The 18,870-nt window shown below is 27.8% G+C and overlaps 6 protein-coding genes across 6 annotated transcripts; 3 read left to right on the forward strand and 3 right to left on the reverse strand.

Annotated features, from left to right (window-relative positions):
- Nucleotides 1–8: 8 nt before the first annotated feature.
- Nucleotides 9–1,996, reverse strand: LOC106789734 (CD151 antigen-like). The gene is made up of 5 exons (XM_014754202.1): nt 1,354–1,996; nt 1,089–1,271; nt 827–997; nt 662–751; nt 9–529 (listed from the first exon to the last, which is right to left on the reverse strand). Exons 1-5 carry the CDS (start codon nt 1,558–1,560, stop codon nt 269–271), a joined length of 912 nt encoding a protein of 303 aa, XP_014609688.1. The 5' UTR covers nt 1,561–1,996; the 3' UTR covers nt 9–268.
- A 774-nt stretch (nt 1,997–2,770) lies between these two features.
- Nucleotides 2,771–5,627, forward strand: LOC106789439 (arginine--tRNA ligase, cytoplasmic). Its single transcript, XM_014753635.1, has 8 exons — nt 2,771–2,907; nt 3,027–3,182; nt 3,269–3,509; nt 3,577–4,001; nt 4,077–4,218; nt 4,289–4,548; nt 4,662–4,854; nt 4,954–5,627. Exons 1-8 carry the CDS (start codon nt 2,860–2,862, stop codon nt 5,526–5,528), a joined length of 2,040 nt encoding a protein of 679 aa, XP_014609121.1. The 5' UTR covers nt 2,771–2,859; the 3' UTR covers nt 5,529–5,627.
- A 189-nt stretch (nt 5,628–5,816) lies between these two features.
- LOC106789432 (leucine--tRNA ligase, cytoplasmic) lies at nt 5,817–11,511 on the forward strand. The gene is made up of 16 exons (XM_014753622.1): nt 5,817–5,966; nt 6,336–6,551; nt 6,633–6,842; nt 6,917–7,078; nt 7,150–7,394; nt 7,470–7,695; nt 7,775–7,993; nt 8,066–8,519; nt 8,593–8,731; nt 8,809–9,079; nt 9,172–9,422; nt 9,488–9,722; nt 9,833–10,087; nt 10,160–10,375; nt 10,910–11,153; nt 11,223–11,511. The coding sequence occupies exons 1-16, from the start codon at nt 5,943–5,945 to the stop codon at nt 11,453–11,455; spliced, it is 3,600 nt and encodes a 1,199-aa protein (XP_014609108.1). The 5' UTR covers nt 5,817–5,942; the 3' UTR covers nt 11,456–11,511.
- A 188-nt stretch (nt 11,512–11,699) lies between these two features.
- Nucleotides 11,700–13,173, reverse strand: LOC106789448 (homocysteine S-methyltransferase-like). Its single transcript, XM_014753646.1, has one exon. The coding sequence runs from the start codon at nt 12,934–12,936 to the stop codon at nt 11,956–11,958; it is 981 nt and encodes a 326-aa protein (XP_014609132.1). The 5' UTR covers nt 12,937–13,173; the 3' UTR covers nt 11,700–11,955.
- Nucleotides 13,174–13,475: 302 nt separating this feature from the next.
- On the reverse strand, nt 13,476–15,577 carry LOC106789456 (proteasome maturation protein). The gene is made up of 6 exons (XM_014753658.1): nt 15,471–15,577; nt 14,965–15,062; nt 14,814–14,874; nt 14,275–14,450; nt 14,103–14,197; nt 13,476–13,764 (listed from the first exon to the last, which is right to left on the reverse strand). The coding sequence occupies exons 1-5, from the start codon at nt 15,471–15,473 to the stop codon at nt 14,110–14,112; spliced, it is 426 nt and encodes a 141-aa protein (XP_014609144.1). The 5' UTR covers nt 15,474–15,577; the 3' UTR covers nt 13,476–13,764; nt 14,103–14,109.
- Nucleotides 15,578–15,957: 380 nt separating this feature from the next.
- Nucleotides 15,958–18,602, forward strand: LOC106788722. Its single transcript, XM_014752215.1, has 10 exons — nt 15,958–16,038; nt 16,122–16,292; nt 16,424–16,679; nt 16,769–16,873; nt 16,958–17,142; nt 17,215–17,448; nt 17,572–17,712; nt 17,773–17,914; nt 17,997–18,174; nt 18,258–18,602. Exons 1-10 carry the CDS (start codon nt 15,958–15,960, stop codon nt 18,385–18,387), a joined length of 1,623 nt encoding a protein of 540 aa, XP_014607701.1. The 3' UTR covers nt 18,388–18,602.
- The last annotated feature ends 268 nt before the right edge of the window (nt 18,603–18,870 follow it).

Here is an 18,870-nt window from a genome sequence, read left to right on the forward strand (position 1 = left end):
TATATATATATATATATATATACTGCCCAGAGGCAGGAAGGAATGTCATGACCCTACCAGCATGTCCAATAACTTACACACACAATATTACTATCTCTTAAGTACAATATATTAAGTGTTTTCAGAAAATATATGATCTATATATGATAATAAAAAGGGGAAAAAAACGTTTCATCGCCGACTTGTCATTCACTTCTGATCACAGATTTTCGTATTCACTTTATTCAGGTCATATGTGATATGTAAGTAAATACGACTCGTTACTAGTTCAATGGGTACATCTTGAATCTTTTTCGTACAGCAAGAGCAAAGAACAAATTTGCGAACTAAAAATGAGAAGATTTTTTTTAAAAAGAAAATGCATCGAATAAACAATTATTATTCTTATCCTAAATAACGTATTACGTACTAGAGCTAATGACACGAAAAGGGCCGACATAGAAACCGTATGAATCGAAGATTTGAGGAAATCAACGGCGCCATTTAAACAGCCAGACTCGTACACTACTTCGGCGGACATGTTTAAACACTAAAAAAAGTTATCGACGTTTTTCTTTTTTTTCTATGAATTTAAATAAAATTTAACGACACGTCGCGTTCGACGTTATTCGTTAATATTAATATTAATATAAATATATATTTTGTTTGGGATAAATCATACCTTGTCGACGGTAGTCGAACAACAACTCTGTGGTATAAGCATACCATGCTTTATCCAATCTTCGTGCGATCGAATACCGCAACATTTTAACTGATTAGATCAATTATTTCTTCATTATTATTATTATTATTTATTTTAATATTGAAATAATGTCAGAATACTTACGTATCTGTGCGTATTATCCCAAGCTTCTGTAACCCAATCCAAATAACGATAATTTTCGATCGAGTTAGACATATCCTCGTGAATACTTCTCGTAAGTTTATCGAATAAAGAGAAACTCAAAACAGAGCAGATGAAAATTGAAAAAAGAAATAGTGCGTGGAATATTATATACTGCAATACAGGGATTACATTTATCTATGAATATTTCTTTAAGATTGAATTGATTTTTATCATTTAATTTAGTTCATCGAGATCAACTTACGATCATCAAAAAATTGGATTTTCTTTTGAAAAAACCAGATATACCGATAACTGCTAAAATAGATGCGAATATTCCTATCATGAGTAACGTCGTTATGTATATACGTTGTCCTATCAATCTTGACATCATTTTACTATCGGCAAGCATCCAAATTGAAATGATCACAGCACTTAAACCAGCAAGCTTCGAACAAGAAATTCATATTAATATTTTTAATTATATTTTCTTTTCTCTTTAGAGGGACTATTATTATATCAAAACTTACGAAGGTAACACTGTTTAGACTCAAAAAAGAAAACTTAACACACTTTTTCGGAAGTCTTTTATAGAACAATTTTGAAAAGGATAATGTTAATTGTTGTGGAGTAACTTTTCCTGTTGATGAAGATTCCTCGGTTTCTGTGATCTCTTCTTCCTCGGCAGTATCAGTCTCGGTATCATTGTCATTTATAATATCTTGATGTCTCATCATAACCAAAAATCGACATTTATTAAGCCATTAATTTTTAAGTATTCGATAAATTCAAATAACCTCGATCATCGTTACCATATATTTGTATATTCAGAGTATCTCAGCTGAGGGAATCCTTCTAATGCAGAGATCTACTAATACCGACAAGTCGGTAGATGCAAGAATCTACTACTATCAACAGTAGTAAGAACAGAATTCTACTATTAATGAAGTCAATAAATTCAGAAATTTCTTATTGTCAATGGTCGGTACAACGATGCAAACGAACACCTGGTGCAAGTGCAAGATGCAATAGACAAAAATAACCGTAGGAACGCTGTCAAGGAACCTTAACAGCAGAAACAAATGAATAAGTGCTCTTAATTCCACATTAATTGTACATTTAAAATCTATAATTGCACACTTTATTGCTTTGCTTAGAAATAGGAAAAAACGTTTTTGTATTTTCAATTATTAATAACTAATTAAATAATTAATTGATAAAGTGTGCAATTATAGATTTTAAATGTACAATTAATGTGGAATTAAGAACACTTATTCATTTGTTTCTGCTGTTAAGGTTCCTTGCCAGCGTTCCTACGGTACAAAAATACACGTTTAACTAGTCAAAAAAGATTTTTCAAATTGAATTTTCTAACGCATTCGTTTCCTCAACATTACCGATAGTGCAAACGTTATCGCCCTCTATGCCGCCATATTTAAAAACTCATATTGATTTAAAAAATAAATTATTATATCGACGCTATAAATATAAAAACAAAATCTCAAAAAATTATTTATACTTTGTAACGTAAAATTTAAAAAATATTTAATAGTTGTAACTTCAAATAAAAACATTTGTATTTATTAATATTTCTGTTCGATTTTGATAAACCTATACGAGGATAAACAATTTGTATTAACTGTGCATGTAATAAAAATAATTCCATAACCCCTGCATACAGTTTGACATAATTAATATAAATAAAAATGTTGCTTTAATTAAATAAAATTATAAATATAAATGAATAAATATTTCACATTTGTAACAATATATTATATCGCATAAATTATAATAATTTACATAGTTTATTAAGTTTTTACTTTTGAATTTTATAGTTTAGAGTAGCAAAATTGTGTACAAAATTTGAACAAATTTAAACATTATTTCCATCGTTTTTACTTAATTTTCAATCGAGTATATAAATTTAAAGATGAATGAAAGAATCTTCGATTTTTAATACGTCATAGCTACGTATTCTAAGTTATCCACGTGGTATAGTCGATTTATAAATTATTAAGATCTAAATTATTAATATAATGTCGATCTTTGATATAGATGCTTTTAATAAAAGAGCAACCGAAGCGGTAATTTTTTTCATCCATTTATTTGTCAAATATAAAATTTGATTTGTCTGGAATAATCTGGAAAAGATTTGAGGTTAACTTTATTTTTTCATACACACATCTTCCTTTTTTTTTTCTAGGAACAACAAATAGAAATTTTGAAAAAGGAAATCGAACATTTGCGTGAAAGTATAACAAATGAGAATGCTGAAAAATGCGATATTTCGAAAGAAGATTATGCGAGTTTGCAACAAGAAAATCTTAAATTAAAATATAGAATTAACATACTTAAAAGGGTATATTTATATTTTATTATTTTATAAATTTTATTTTGTTTTTTATATTATAATTATCTAATGAATTTTTCTTTATATATTTTTAGGCTGTTGAAGCAAGAAAATCTAAATCACAAACTGAAGTAATGTCTGGTACAACTGACACATCTGTTAGTAATGTTATTAGTATATCTGAAACTTTATTTAATTTATTTCAAGATGCTATTGCTGCCGCTTATCCTAATTTAGTAAATCCACCAATAACTGTTGGAGTAGTGAACAATGCTAAATTTGGAGATTATGAATTTAGTAGTTCTATGCAGATTTTTAAATTATTAAATACTGGTGGTACGTATTTGAAATCAATAGAAATATTTTTAAATATTATCGTATTATCAAATTTTAAACATTTCAGATATTAAAACAAATCCAAGAGCCGTTGCTGGTAATATTTTAGCAAAAGTAGAGCCATCTCCGCTTATTAAAAAATTAGAAATTGCTGGTCCAGGTTATATAAACGTATTTTTAAAACGTGAATTTGGACAACAAGTGTTGAAGACATTTATAAAAGCACGATCAGTATTTCCTCCGTATGTGGATAAGAAAAGAGTACTTGTAGATTTTTCAAGTCCTAATATTGCTAAAGAAATGCATGTTGGTCATTTGAGATCTACAATTATCGGTGAAAGTATTTGTAGATTATTAGAGTATCTTGGTCATGATGTTTTAAGAATAAATCATGTTGGTGATTGGGGAACACAGTTTGGAATGTTGATAGCTCATCTACAGGACACATTTCCGGATTATTTAACTGTATCTCCACCAATTGCTGACCTTCAGGTATTTCATTTTTGTATGATTAATTTATTACTTTCTTTATAATAATATTTATGATTCCTATTTGTATTATTTTAGAATTTCTACAAAGAATCAAAAAAAAGGTTTGATTCGGACGAAGAATTTAAAAAACGTGCATACAATTGTGTTGTTAAACTGCAGTCCTTTGATCCTGCAATAATCAAAGCTTGGCAATTAATTTGCGATGTATCTAGAAAAGGTAACAATTAAATTATATAATAAAGTATAAATTTGATAATGATTATTACATATAATTGTATTTATCGTAGAATTTGCAAATTTGTATGATCGACTTGATATTAAGATCATAGAAAGGGGAGAATCATTTTATCAAAAGAAAATGGAAGAATTAGTGAAAGAATTGGAAGCACAAAATTTTTTAGAGGAAGACGAAGGTCGTAAAATATTATGGGGAGAAGATCGTAGCGGTATACCTTTCACAATTATAAAATCAGATGGTGGTTTTACTTATGATACATCAGACATGGCTTGTATCAAACAACGCATTCACGATGAAAAAGCTAATTGGGTATATTTAAGATTATAATCAATACCAATAATCAACTTTAATTTAAATTGAATTATAACTAGTATATCCTTTGCATACAGTATAAAAACATATAAATTATATATTATTTTCAGTTAATATACGTAACAGATTCAGGCCAATCTGTACATTTTCAAACATTATTTAAATGTGCGAAGAGAGTAGGTATTCTTCCATCAAATGTTAGAGTGGATCATGTTGGATTTGGTGTAGTTCTTGGAGAGGACAAAAAGAAATTTAAAACACGATCTGGAGATACCATCAAATTATCAGAATTATTAGATGAAGGTAATTTATAATGACGTCCTATTATATGAACTTAATAATCTGCTTTCAAAGATTTCTTATAAATATGTTCAAATATATTCATTTACTTTTTTCTAAAAGGTGTAAGCAGATCGCTACAAAAACTTAAAGAAAAGGGACGTGACAAGGAACTTACAGAAGATGAACTTAAAGCAGCTCAAGAATCAATTGCTTATAGTTGTATTAAATATGCTGATTTATCTCATAATAGAAATCACGAATATGTATTTTCATTTGACAAAATGTTAGATGACAAGGGAAATACCGCAGTATATTTACTTTATGCGCTAACTAGAATTCGTTCAATTGCTAGAAATGCTAATATTACTCGAGAACAGTTAAAGAAAGCTGTGGAAGAGGTTCCGATATCTTTAGAACACGAAAAGGAATGGAAATTAGCTAAAGTTCTGTTAAAGTTTCCTGATATATTAATTAAAATAACTAAAGATTTACATTTGCATCAACTCTGCGAATATTGCTATGAAATTTCATGCGCGTTCAGCGAATTTTATGATAATTGTTATTGCCTTGAAAAGAATCAAGCTGGTGAAATAATTAAAGTTAATATGGGACGTTTATTATTAACAGAAGTTACCGCTATTATGATGGAACAATGCTTTTCTATACTCGGTATTAAACCGCTTGAACGTATGTAATAATATTTAAAAATAATAAAGAAAAACGTATTTGTATTTTTCGTAAAATGCATAAGATCATTTTTTATGCTAATTTATGATAATAAAATAATAAGTATTGCTTTATTTTATCTACATTTTTTTCCCCTATCATTATTTTAGAAAAAAAAAAAAGATTTAAATAATTATATAATTGACTCCAAATGTTATATTATATGAATTAATTTCATCGTTAGCGTAACATTAAACTAAAGTTTTAATGATTTTGAAAGTACATGATGAAATATAATATGACACTAATGCAAATTAATGTATGACGAAAGTGATTGGTCGTTGCTGATTATAACAGTTGCATACACGTGCCAGATGCAAGTCAGCTGAGTAATCGAATATTTAATTAACAATATAAATATTATTTTAAGATTTACTATCAAAATGGTAGTCACGCCTACTGTTAAGGTATTATATTAATTTAATTTTTGCATATACGCTTATAATATAGATAAGAATACGAATTAACCTCAATGCCGGCAAAGCTAACAGATGTAACACATTTATATATATAATTAAATTATAATTTATGTAGTTTTATTATAATATATGCATATATATATTTTTAAATTGAATCATATATATTCGAAATAAAAATTGCCAAGTAGAATAAAATTAAAAAAATATGATTGACAGCAAAGTCTACTGTGAAAAGTAATTGTTCATTCGCGTTACTTTTAAATTATCTTTAATCTATATTATTATATGTATCTAAGAAAAATCGATAATTCATTTATAATTTCTATAAAATATTTTTATGTTTATAATTTTCTATAGCAAATGGCAGAAAGGAAAGGTACCTTTAAAGTTGAATATCTTCAAAAAATTGAAAGAGAAGTACAAGAAAAATGGTATAATGCAAAAGTTTATGAAGAAGATGCACCATTAGAACCTAAAAATACGCCAAATGATAAATTTTTGGCAACTTTTCCATTTCCTTATATGAATGGACGACTTCATTTAGGACATGTATTTTCTTTGTCAAAATGTGAAGTAAGATCTTGTTAATAATAATTGTATAATTTAAAAAATATCCTTATATATACTACAATATGATATTTTCATATCTTTTAGTTCGCAGTACGTTATAACCGTTTGTTAGGAAAAAAAGTTCTATTTCCATTTGGTTTCCATTGCACCGGTATGCCAATTAAAGCTTGTGCCGATAAATTAAAAAGAGAAATAGAACTATACGGCTTACCACCACAATTTCCTGAAGAAAATATTGTAATTGAAGAAAAAGTAGATGACATAATAATAAAGGATAAAAGTAAAGGGAAAAAAGTAAGAAATTTTTATCAACTATGCAACATATCATATAAATTAAGAATAATATTAAATCCTTATAATATTTGTAGAGTAAAGCAGTCGCCAAGGCTGGAACCGCTAAATACCAATGGCAAATTATGCAAACTCTTGGAATAGATGACGAAGAAATTAAAAAATTTGCAGATGCTGCATATTGGCTTGATTATTTCCCGCCTCGTGCCGTAGAAGATTTAAAATCAATTGGATTACATGTATGTTAAAAAACAATATTTCTAATATAGAAGATATGCTTTAACTGTAATTATCGTTATTAAATTTGTAGGTTGATTGGCGTCGCATGTTTATTACAACTGATGCTAATCCCTTTTTCGACTCATTTGTAAAATGGCAATTTGAACACCTGAAACATAGAAATAAAGTTAAATATGGAAAAAGATATACGATTTATTCTCCAAAAGATGGCCAACCGTGTATGGATCACGATAGATCTTCTGGTGAAGGTGTTGGACCACAAGAATATACATTAATCAAATTAAAAATACAAGAGCCTTATCCTAAATCTCTCGAGTAAATAACGTTTGCATTATAATTTGTTCTTCTTAATAATAAACCGAAACTTATTGTTAACATCTTATATTGCAGATCACTTTCTGGAAAACCAGTTTTCCTCGTCGCAGCAACTTTGAGACCTGAAACTATGTACGGTCAAACTAATTGCTGGGCACATCCAGATATAAATTACATTGCGTATAGTTTAAAGAATGGTGAAGTATTCATATCGACTGAAAGAGCAGCCCGAAATATGGCTTATCAAGGCTTTTTCGAAGTAGAAGAAAAAATAGAAGTTCTTTTAAAACTAACTGGAGAAGTAAGTTCTATAAATATCACTTTAAAAATATATTCTAATATATTGTTTATTTATATTAATATTATCTATATATTAATAGGAAATCTTAGGAGTAGGAGTAGAAGCACCTCTTACATCTCATAAAATAGTTTACACATTACCCATGTTAACAATTAAAGAAGATAAAGGAACAGGAATAGTAACTTCAGTGCCTAGCGATTCTCCGGATGACTATGCTGCTTTAGTAGATTTAAAGAAGAAACAACCATTTAGAGAAAAATATGGAATCAAGGATGAAATGGTGCTGCCTTATGAACCTGTAAGTTGAACATTCTTGGTTAATCTAAATAAGGATAAAAAATAAATATTTACATTTATAATTCCACTATAGATACCTATCCTTGAAATCCCAGAATTTGGAAACTTAGCTGCAGTAACACTGTATGATAAATTAAAAATACAGTCTCAAAATGATAAAGTTAAATTGATGGAAGCCAAGGAGATGGTATATCTTAAAGGATTTTATGATGGTATATTGTTAGTTGGTGAACATAAGGGCAAAAAGGTTCAGGATATTAAAAAACAAATTCAACAAGCATTAGTCCGTGATGGTAGTGCTGTTATTTATTATGAACCTGAAAAAACAATTATTTCAAGATCGAATGATGAATGCGTAGTCGCTTTGTGCGATCAATGGTATTTAGATTATGGCGAAGAAAATTGGAAAAAGGAAACAATGAAAGCCTTAAACAATCTAAATGCCTTTCATGACGAAGTTAGAAAAAATTTTATAGCTTGTCTTGATTGGCTTCATGAGTATGCATGTTCTAGGACTTATGGTCTTGGTAAATAAAAATTGGAATTCATAATTATATATTATTATTAAGATAAATCTTAATTTTATATTTAAAATTATAGGAACAAAATTACCATGGGACGAAAATTGGTTGATTGAATCTCTTTCCGATTCAACTATTTATATGGCGTATTATACAATAGCTCATTTAATCCAAGGAGAAACATTCAAGGGAGACAAGCCAAATGTTCTAGGGATAAAGTATAACATTTTAGTTTACATTTATTTATATCGACATTAAATTATATACTTTGTTTTACTTGAATAATTATATTCAGGGCTAGTGAAATGACATCAGAAGTCTGGGATTATATTTTTTTCAATGATGCAAAATTACCTAAAACAAGTATTAAAAAAGAAGCATTAGATCGAATGCGAAGAGAATTTCATTACTGGTATCCAGTCGATCTAAGAGTTTCAGGAAAAGATTTAATACAAAATCATCTTACATTCTTTCTTTATAATCACACTGCAATATGGCCTAAGCAACCAGAATTATGGCCTCAAGGAATACGAGCAAACGGTCATTTACTATTAAATTCATCTAAGGTATATATATATATATATTTTTTTTTAACTAAACAAAATTTATTTTTCTTGAATATATAAATCAACAGTGATTAAATGATTATATTTTTTAGATGTCAAAATCCGAAGGGAATTTTTTAACACTTGCAGAAGCTGTTGAAAAATATTCAGCAGATGGGATGAGATTATGTTTGGCTGATTCTGGAGATTCAGTGGAAGATGCTAATTTTGTAGAGAGTACTGCTGATGCAGGAATTCTCAGATTGTACACATTCATTGAATGGGTCAAGGAAGTAATGAATATGCCAAAAAATCAATACAGACATGATCAACCAAATACATTCAATGATAGAGTCTTGGAAAGGTATATCCTAATTGCCGATTAATATGTTCTTATAGATACAATATAACATAGCTGTTTTTTAATAGTGAAATGAATCTAAAAATACAAGAAACTAATGAGAATTATTCAAAAATGCTTTATAAAGATGCATTAAGAACTGGCTTTTTTGAACTACAAGCTGCTAGAGATAAATACTTACAATTAAGCATATTAGATGGTATTAACTGGAATCTTATTATTAAGTACATAGAATTGCAAATTATTATGTTATCTCCAATATGTCCTCATGTATCGGAATATGTATGGAATATTATTGGTAAAGTAAGTATTATCCAAATTATACGCGTATGTATATAAATATAGATTATATATATTTTTTTATATTTTATTTTATTTAAATATAAACCAAAAAATATTCTGTTCTACATTAGAAAGATAGTATACTACACAGTCGATGGCCAATAGCTGGTACTGTCGATTTAGTACTCATCAAATCTTCACAGTATTTAATGGATGCTGCCCATTCATTTAGAATTCTTTTAAAGAATTATCTAACGCCAAAGAAAGTTTCAAAAAGTGCAAATGCCGTATCTCCAGAGAAACCTAATAAAGGAATTATTTGGGTTGCCAAAACTTATCCTCCTTGGCAAAGTATTGTACTCAAAACTATGAAGGAAATGTATATAGTAAGTAATTGAAATTTAATTATTCATTATATATTAATAAAAACTTCATTAACTTATTTAATATTTGTATAGAAAAATGGAAACAAACTGCCAGAAAATAAAGCAATCGCTACAGAATTGGGAAGCATAGCTGAGTTGAAAAAGTATATGAAAAGAGTAATGCCATTTGTACAAGTTTCGAGGGAAAAATTAGACTCTACTGGTATAAGCGCTTTCAATCTAACATTTGATTTCAATGAGTATGATATTCTTGAACAAAATAAGAAGTATCTTCAAAATACTTTAGAGGTAATTTTTTTAAATTATGTATTTGTCAGCGTTATTTTGTGAAATTCTTTAATTCGTGAAATGATTATTTAAATTTTGGAATAACTATACTGACCTGTTTAAATATAAAAAAAAAAGACAATTACATACTTCAACTAAGTAATATTTAAATTTACAAATACTTAAGGAATGAAATTGATATTTGTTCCGTAGATTAGATACAATAGAACACCGCGATTAAAAGAAAAGTACAGGATAAGATAATTAAAAATAGAATAAGAACAGATAATTATGAGCATTATTTGTAGAAAGAAAAGCAAATATTAAAGACAGATTAAATTTCAATCTCGTACTTTAACTATGAGTTTTAATGTATAATAAAATACTTTCTATATGTTTTTTCAAAAACGCCTAATTATATCGGATAAAAATTAAAGTTTTTAACGATTTAATTTGATTATACAATTTAACGCTGCCATATATATTGATAATTTTATAATTTTTATATACTATTTTTATCCATTGCATTTATGTAGTTCATTTTATTTATTTTAGCTACATGAAATTATTATAAAGTATACCGACGAAGCTCCTGAAAAAACAAAAGAAGAATGCTGTCCTGGTTTTCCTTATATAAATTTTTCTTTAAAACCTTCAGTTCAGATGTGTCTTATAAATCCACAAAAATACATTGGTGCATTTAGTATGCATTTCAAAATTTATGAAAACGACACAGTTTCTACTTTAATAGAACGTATTGTACACGAGAATAAATTAAGATCTGTAAAATTAATCGAAGGTATGTAATATTAATCAAAATTATAAATAGAAATAATGTATTTATTTTGTTAATAACTTTTTTTTTCAGTTCAATTATATCGATATAATGATCCAATCATGGGCCCACGTTTGAAACCAAATCTTGACAATATTTTAGCAGGAAAAACATTACTTCCAGATGACGCTTTATTTATAATTAATGCAGAAAAAGAATCTGCAGAAGTTAAAATTAAAGATAAAATATACCCTCTTGGAAATGAATTAGTATACATTGACAAATGTGCGGACGATAAATATATAAATGAACCGATCATTAAATAAAAGAAAGGTTCTATTAAATAACTAAGGAAAAAAAATATGATACAGAAAAATAACAGTATTTAATAAAAATGTTTTGAATAATTATATAATTTCATTTTTAATTCTTCTTTACTTCTAAATTAATAACAGATATTTATGCATTTGTATAATAATATATTGTTTAAATATATTCTTTGGTATATTAATATATAAATGTTTTGTATATTCATAAAAATATTTATAAAGTCATATTAAAAATTTTGTAGTATATAGAATAATCAATATATACTTTAAAAAATTAACAAATATATATGCATTTGTATAGTTATCAGATTAATGTTAAATCGCAATCTTAAAGGCACATAATAATAACCGAGACCTATTTATTTATTTTTTTTTTTTATAGATATTTATCAAATTTGTCTTTTTTAAATTTCCTGCTTGTAATATATATTCTCTTATTATTGCTAACTTATTTAAAAAATGCAAGAGAAAAAAAGAAATCTAATTCTAAGAGAAGTTTATGAAGACGAAGTAGTAAAATTTTGTGTTTTTATCCATGTGTCCACTTCTAAGCGTATTTTTTGTATATCTGTTGCATGCGTTCTACAACAGCCACCAATGTACTTTACTCCATAATTCAACCATTCATGAACAAATTGATGCGAAGGATAGCACTCCTTATCTTTCTTCCATCCTTCTGCTACAGTATATTTTTCTCCGCTATTAGGATATACTACCAATGGTATAAAATCAGTAGAATTTTCTTTATTGATACCTTTCAATAAAGAAGTGACATACTGCGGAGCAATACAATTAACGCCAAAACCAATTATTTGACCAGGCTGAGCTTTTTTATAACATTGTACAACTAATTTTTGAAAATCCGAACCATCCACTAAACTTTTCCCATCTTGACAAGAAAAGCACATCCATGCCTTAGTGTTAGGAAATTCTTTCATTAATTCAATTAATACTTCAGCTTCTTCTTTACACGGTATAGTTTCAAATGCCAATAAATCAATGCCAGCATCTATCAAACTTAAGATACGTGGCCTGTGCCAATTTTTTAGAATTTCTGAAGATACATTAGAACAATAATGACCGGTGTATTCTGAACCATCATGTAATGCAGCACCATATGGACCACAGGATCCAGCTATTAATGGTTTAAGATTAGGAACATTAGGATTATCTTTCACTTCTTCAAGGTAAGTTTCCACAGCTCTTTTAGCACACTCAACAGCTTTGTAAATTAATTTATTGCTGTCATCTTTAGTAAGTCCCAAATATTTCATGAATCCATCTATTGATGCCTGATAAGTATTAGTTTCTATTATATCAGAACCGACTCTTAAAAAATCCAAATGCGTCTTATAAACAGCTTCTGGATTTGTAGCTAAAAAACGTGCTGTCCATAATGGATCACCGTCGATTCTATCACCCACGTGCAACGCTAATTGTGTCGAGAAACCACCATCCAATACTTTTATATCGCACATCGTGCCGGTTTAATACTCCTACAATGAACAACGATCCTACACACATGCAGTTCCAAATAGTAATGCACTCGTGAACGCCGGGAAGACAATTTTTGTATTTTTATACTGACGGATCAGTGCTGCCAAATGTCGAAATCTCACGATTTTACACACGGAAGAATTTCTCTTTAAATTTTATTACGTCGCATTTCAATTGTCAAGACTTTCTTACGGGTTTTTGCTTTTAAAAATTAATGCAATTTTTTTAATCGCCTTGTAAATAGTCCTTTGAGATAATGAAATTTGCTCTGAATTTTATTTTTCAATTTTATTTGATAAAGTATAAAGTTAAACGATAGTCGTATCTCAGAATTAAAATATAATGGAAAATGTGAAATATAAAAATAGCATAAGTAATGAATATCGACTAAAATAATTTATGAGTATACGAAATTAGCATACAATCGTGAAACAAAGACTTTTTTTTTCTTTGTTTTAAAATAAGAATTATACAACCAAAGTTGTATCAATTTAAAGTAGGAATTTATGACATTGGTTAGACTGTATCAAATGTAATTAACGTGACTTGTTGATTTATACAGATTATGATGTTTAATGAGTCAACTAATCTAACACGTTTGTCAATAAAAAGCATTAATGCATTCTATCTCATTGATAAAGTTATCTTAACTTCTTCGATAAACTTTTGAACTTTCTTTTCATACATTCTGCATAATTAATCTAATAAAAATTTAATGATTGAAAGATTTTCAAATATCAAGGAAATGTAATGTTCACATTATTTGCATCATTAATAAGTTACTGTAGACTGCTTTGAATGATGTATCTCTGTAATAAGAAAAATAGAGATGTAAGGAAAATCTGAAATATATCAATACATTTATTAATTTAACTTTTATTGAATAAAAGTAAAATAAAACTATGGCCTCTGTGAAAAAGTGAGCTGCGTTGAGGTGTCGTAAAAATGTTCATCAAATCCATAAAAGATAGAGTAATAACAATAAGTAAAAAAAAAATACATTTGTTTCAATATCTTGGTTAATTAATTTAAGTTAATTGTTATTTAATTAATGATACAGGTCACAATATCTAGTTTTTAAATTTGCATCACAAATATTCCTTTTTTTATAAAAAAAAATAATACATTCTATTAATGATAATCGTACCTCCTTCTTAAAGAATACCAAGACTTTTCTCTATTACAGCATGAGGTTGTCCCATTTGTTCTCTGAACTCAGATGTATTCAATATATCCTCAAAACTAGTTAAAAACATTTAATTTTTAATTGTAATTATTGCTTATTTAAATATTAAATTGAGACAGATTCAATAAATTACCCAATTTCTTCATCTCTACCAAGAATAACATCCCTCATGATATTTGACGACGGTAAAAAGGGAAGTCTTCCAATTTTTTCAGTCGCTTTTAATTCCATTGCAAGACGCAACGGTGCATGCAATCCTTGAGAATTACGTAGTAAGACCATGTTCATGCGTTCTTCATTTTTCTTATACTAAAATCAATCAAGTTCTACAATCTGCGCATTATTTATATCTTACTATTTCACACATTATTATACACAAAATGTTTCACAATATGTTGAATCCACTTCAGGAATGACTTTTAAGAATTGAAAGTATTGAAGAATTTTAAGCACGCATACAAGAAAGTTATCAACCGATTTAATGGGTACCTGAAAGTTTTGGAAGACTGCGAAATTCGATGATATAACAAGCTTGGATACAAATTGAGGATGGTCATTTCAAGCACTTTCTATGAAGATAAATGTTCACTCCTGAAGCGAGTCCCATATATTACAGAAAAACACCCCATATATATAATGAATTATATACAGTAACAAAACATTTATATTTACATTTAATACTGAAGCTTCTAAAGGATGCGAATAACCAATTTTTTGCCTAGTTCCTGACAATCTGTACAATCAAAATTGATGATATAATAATTTCTTCATCAATTAATTGTAATAATTAAATTTCTAAGAATTTTATTAAACTAATAATTACCCAGAAATCATAGGATTTGGAATGCCATATATATCTTCATTAAGGTTGAATTGATCAGCCACTTCAGGCTTATGTTTTAACGATGGTAATCCAAAACTCTGTAAAATTTAAATATTATTAATGTTATATGTAAAAAATATTTATTAATAGTAAATAAAGCAAAAGCAAAAGAGTGACTATCATGATTGACATAACCTAAACACAATGTATTTGCATTCAATAAATTTATGCAAGGATTTGTAATATTAAAAATGAATTTTAATAATTAAATAAATTTATGAATTTATGAGCATTTATAATATTAGTAATTATTATTAACAATAAGTAAGATCGTGCAAAACAAAAGGATGACTGTCATAATTATCTGACTGTCATGATCATAACCTAAGCAAGATTAATCAATGTTCAAAAAATAGATTTATAAAGATTTATAATATTAATAATTATTTAAAACAATTAAATAAATTTATGCTTTATACGTAGTACTTGTAATATTATATTCTTACCATTTTTTAATTCACGAATGAACACTTTATATAAAAACTGAAAGTCACTTTATAGAGTAACTTTCGCACACGAAATCATAACCGGGTGTAATCCTTTCTTTAGTACCACGGTTTCTCGAATATTTCAACCAATCATCGTAGAGATAAACGAAACTGTAACGCCTATTGGACAAAACATATTAATACATTTAGCGGAGTATTCAAATTTCTAATTTGAATATTTTCTAAAAAAATAATGCAAAATTTATGCAATAAAATATTTTTTTGTCATTTTAAATTGTCTTTTGAAATCATATTTAACGTCTGTGATTGACGCTGTTTATTAAATGGCGCTGAAGAAAGCATGATTAAATCGATTTATTGATTTAACAAAATAAACTTTCATTTAGAAAGATATAAGTACGTAAATTCACATATCTCTGTTTATATTGATATTTTCAATATTATAACTATATTCAAAACAGAATTTTAAAAGACTTTCGAAAATATGTCTATGGATTTTGGAAGAACATCTTTAAGAAAATCGTTCAGCGCGATTCTAACAAGAAGATCGTTATTCCGTCTGAGGGTAAATTAAAAAATAAAAAATCCATTTTTCTTTAACGAAAGATGACTCGTGAAAACTTCTAAAATTTTTATTTAAACGCATAGACTAACAAGTTGAAAGGCCGTTACTTATTTCGTGCTGCTGTGAGATTAGTTTTGGAATTTATGGAATGGTTAACTCAGGAACCTGTAATCGAAGATGTTAGCGACGACGTTGCAGCTATTCTCAAATTGACTCGAGAGAAAAAAGTCGAGAAAAAGGCATTGACCCTGGAGGTTCGTAAAAAAAAGTGCAACACAAAATATTAATAAAACGATATACTCGTATAAGCATATTCAATAATGTAAAATAGTTTATATAATTTCAATGTTTTCTCTTTCTTTATTTAAATATTCGTCAATCGAAGGATCGTTCTATCCTATTGATAAATCCAATTGAGAGGTCATCGTCAGATAAAACTCATATTTACGAATTATTCAAAAAATTACGAGCATTTAAAAACTATCCGGAAGAACAAAGAGAATCGTTGGCGGATGTATGCATTTATCAGTATTTTCCACGAGATCGTGTAATCGTTCGTCAAGGTAACAAGGCTGAAAATCTTTATTTAATCATAAACGGGGAGGTCAACCTGACGAGGGTCGTTATCGATGATCTTACCGGTATAACTTTCTTTCATTTAATTTTTTGAAATAATAGTTTTATTATTAAATTTAATAAAAGTCGTCATCTTTTTTTGTTTAATCAATAGGCGATACCAAGGAGATTGATATGGGTTCCATGCATCCGGGAGACATGTTTGGAGAGATTGCATTGTTACACATGATACCAAGAACAGCTACCATAGTCACTAAAAGTAAACAATCAATATGATGAAACTAATTATAATGATTTTATTATCTGTAATTGATTACATTAATTTAATTTTTTTTTTCTTTAGCCTCGGTAGATTTGCTACTCATTAATCTCGACGATTTCAATGAAATATTAAGAGATTATTTGATGGATCAATGGAACATTTTGCAAGATGCTTTGGTCTGCTTTAATTATTTTGAAACATGGGACGAAGAAACTATACGAGAGTGTTGCATTTTGAGCAAGCTAAAAGATTTCCAAGCAAACGAGGTATTGGAATAAAGAATTCGTCTAATTATTATGTATTTCTCATGAATTAATTATTCTAATCCATTTTTCGAGGTATTGTTAGGCGACGGAAAGGGCATGGTCAATTATGTACATTTTTTATTGGAAGGTGAATGTCGTTTGATAGAACATATACTCGTTAAAGAGAAACCAACTGCCCATGAAATGCGATACGAGTTGTTCGATTCTGAAGTCATGAGTTCTTTATCGGAATTAGAATCCAATGAGAAAAATATTGACATTGATAACATTATTAAACAAAAAGGATCAAAGATCGATGATAAAACGGTAAACATTTTGGATTCATTTCAAGAGTCCATTTTTTTATTTATTTTAAAGAAAATTATTAATCTTTAAATATTCGTCTGTTTTAAATTTCCTCTTTAATTAACTAACGTACTAATTACATAGAATGATAAATGGACTAAACTAGAAACAAATATAAATGATACGACGATGGACTATACTCAGATTATGTTATCCAAAAAATCAACAAATAAACAAGCTGATTTGGAACGTACGAGTATCGTTACAGCAACGCTTGTAGATGTTGTAAGTGAATGGAATTTAATTAAAATATACGAATAATATTATTAATGTTAATAATCTAAGGTGAATGAATGGCACGAGATAACGGAAGTTACGGAAATGTTGATGAGAGAACCATCGGTTACGTTGCAACGTTATCCAAAAGACGTTCACACGATATTCATGCAAGTGTGTATGTTTTATAGGGGTGCTTGTTTTGGAATAGGTTGGACAAATACATTTATTTCTCATTACTAATATCATCAAATTTTCATAATTATAAAGTAATAAAACGTTCGATTTATTAGGTGAAAAAATGCATAATCGAAGAATCGTATCGGTAACGCCTGTACGATGTTTCCTTATTCCACGATATTGGCTAATGGAACATAATCAAGCTAATATTTGGCACAGAGTTAGATTATTTATGGATTCGAAGTTTTTAAGCAGAAAGGAATTGTTCAAAGAGTTCATTAACAGTAGAAAGTAACGATTAATCCTTATTTCTACATCGTTTTATCTATATTACACGAAACGTATTATTAATAAACTATGACATTTTTGTTTAGATGGATACAATATAAAAGGAAATTAGTTAACGATATTATTAAAAAAGGCCGACGTTCTCGTAATTGTGCAACTATATACGATGTACCGTATTCTATCAGAATTACGGAAGAAATAAATTCGAAATTATAATTTATGTTTACAAAGTATAAATTTAAAAAATTTATTTTATCTATAATTTTTTATATTTGTTCCTATCTTATATTAAAACTATATATATATATATATATATATTTATTATCTAAGCATTTAAAAATTTCTATAAGATAAAAATCTACATTGATTTGTTCGATGCAACGACAATTGTCGTAACTTTATTATTTGTAGAAATTATAATTATTTAATATGAACGTAGTGAAATGTAAGAATCACATTATTACACATACACACATACATCTCTTTCTTGTACTGTATTAAGTATGACTTAATAATTAATTCATTATATGTTTGTTTTTATTAAGATATTTAAGAATTATCAAGCACACACTTATTGTTAACTCGCGTAAAATATCCACTAGTCATAAAATATTATACATTCATTTTACCGATCGGTAATATTGTTGTATCGTAAGATAATATATACAATACGGACGCGTTAAAATCAACGATTTTATA

This window comes from Polistes canadensis, unplaced genomic scaffold (assembly GCF_001313835.1).
Source record: "Polistes canadensis isolate GaletaPanama2010 unplaced genomic scaffold, ASM131383v1 scaffold_6, whole genome shotgun sequence".
NCBI lineage: Eukaryota > Metazoa > Arthropoda > Insecta > Hymenoptera > Vespidae > Polistes > Polistes canadensis.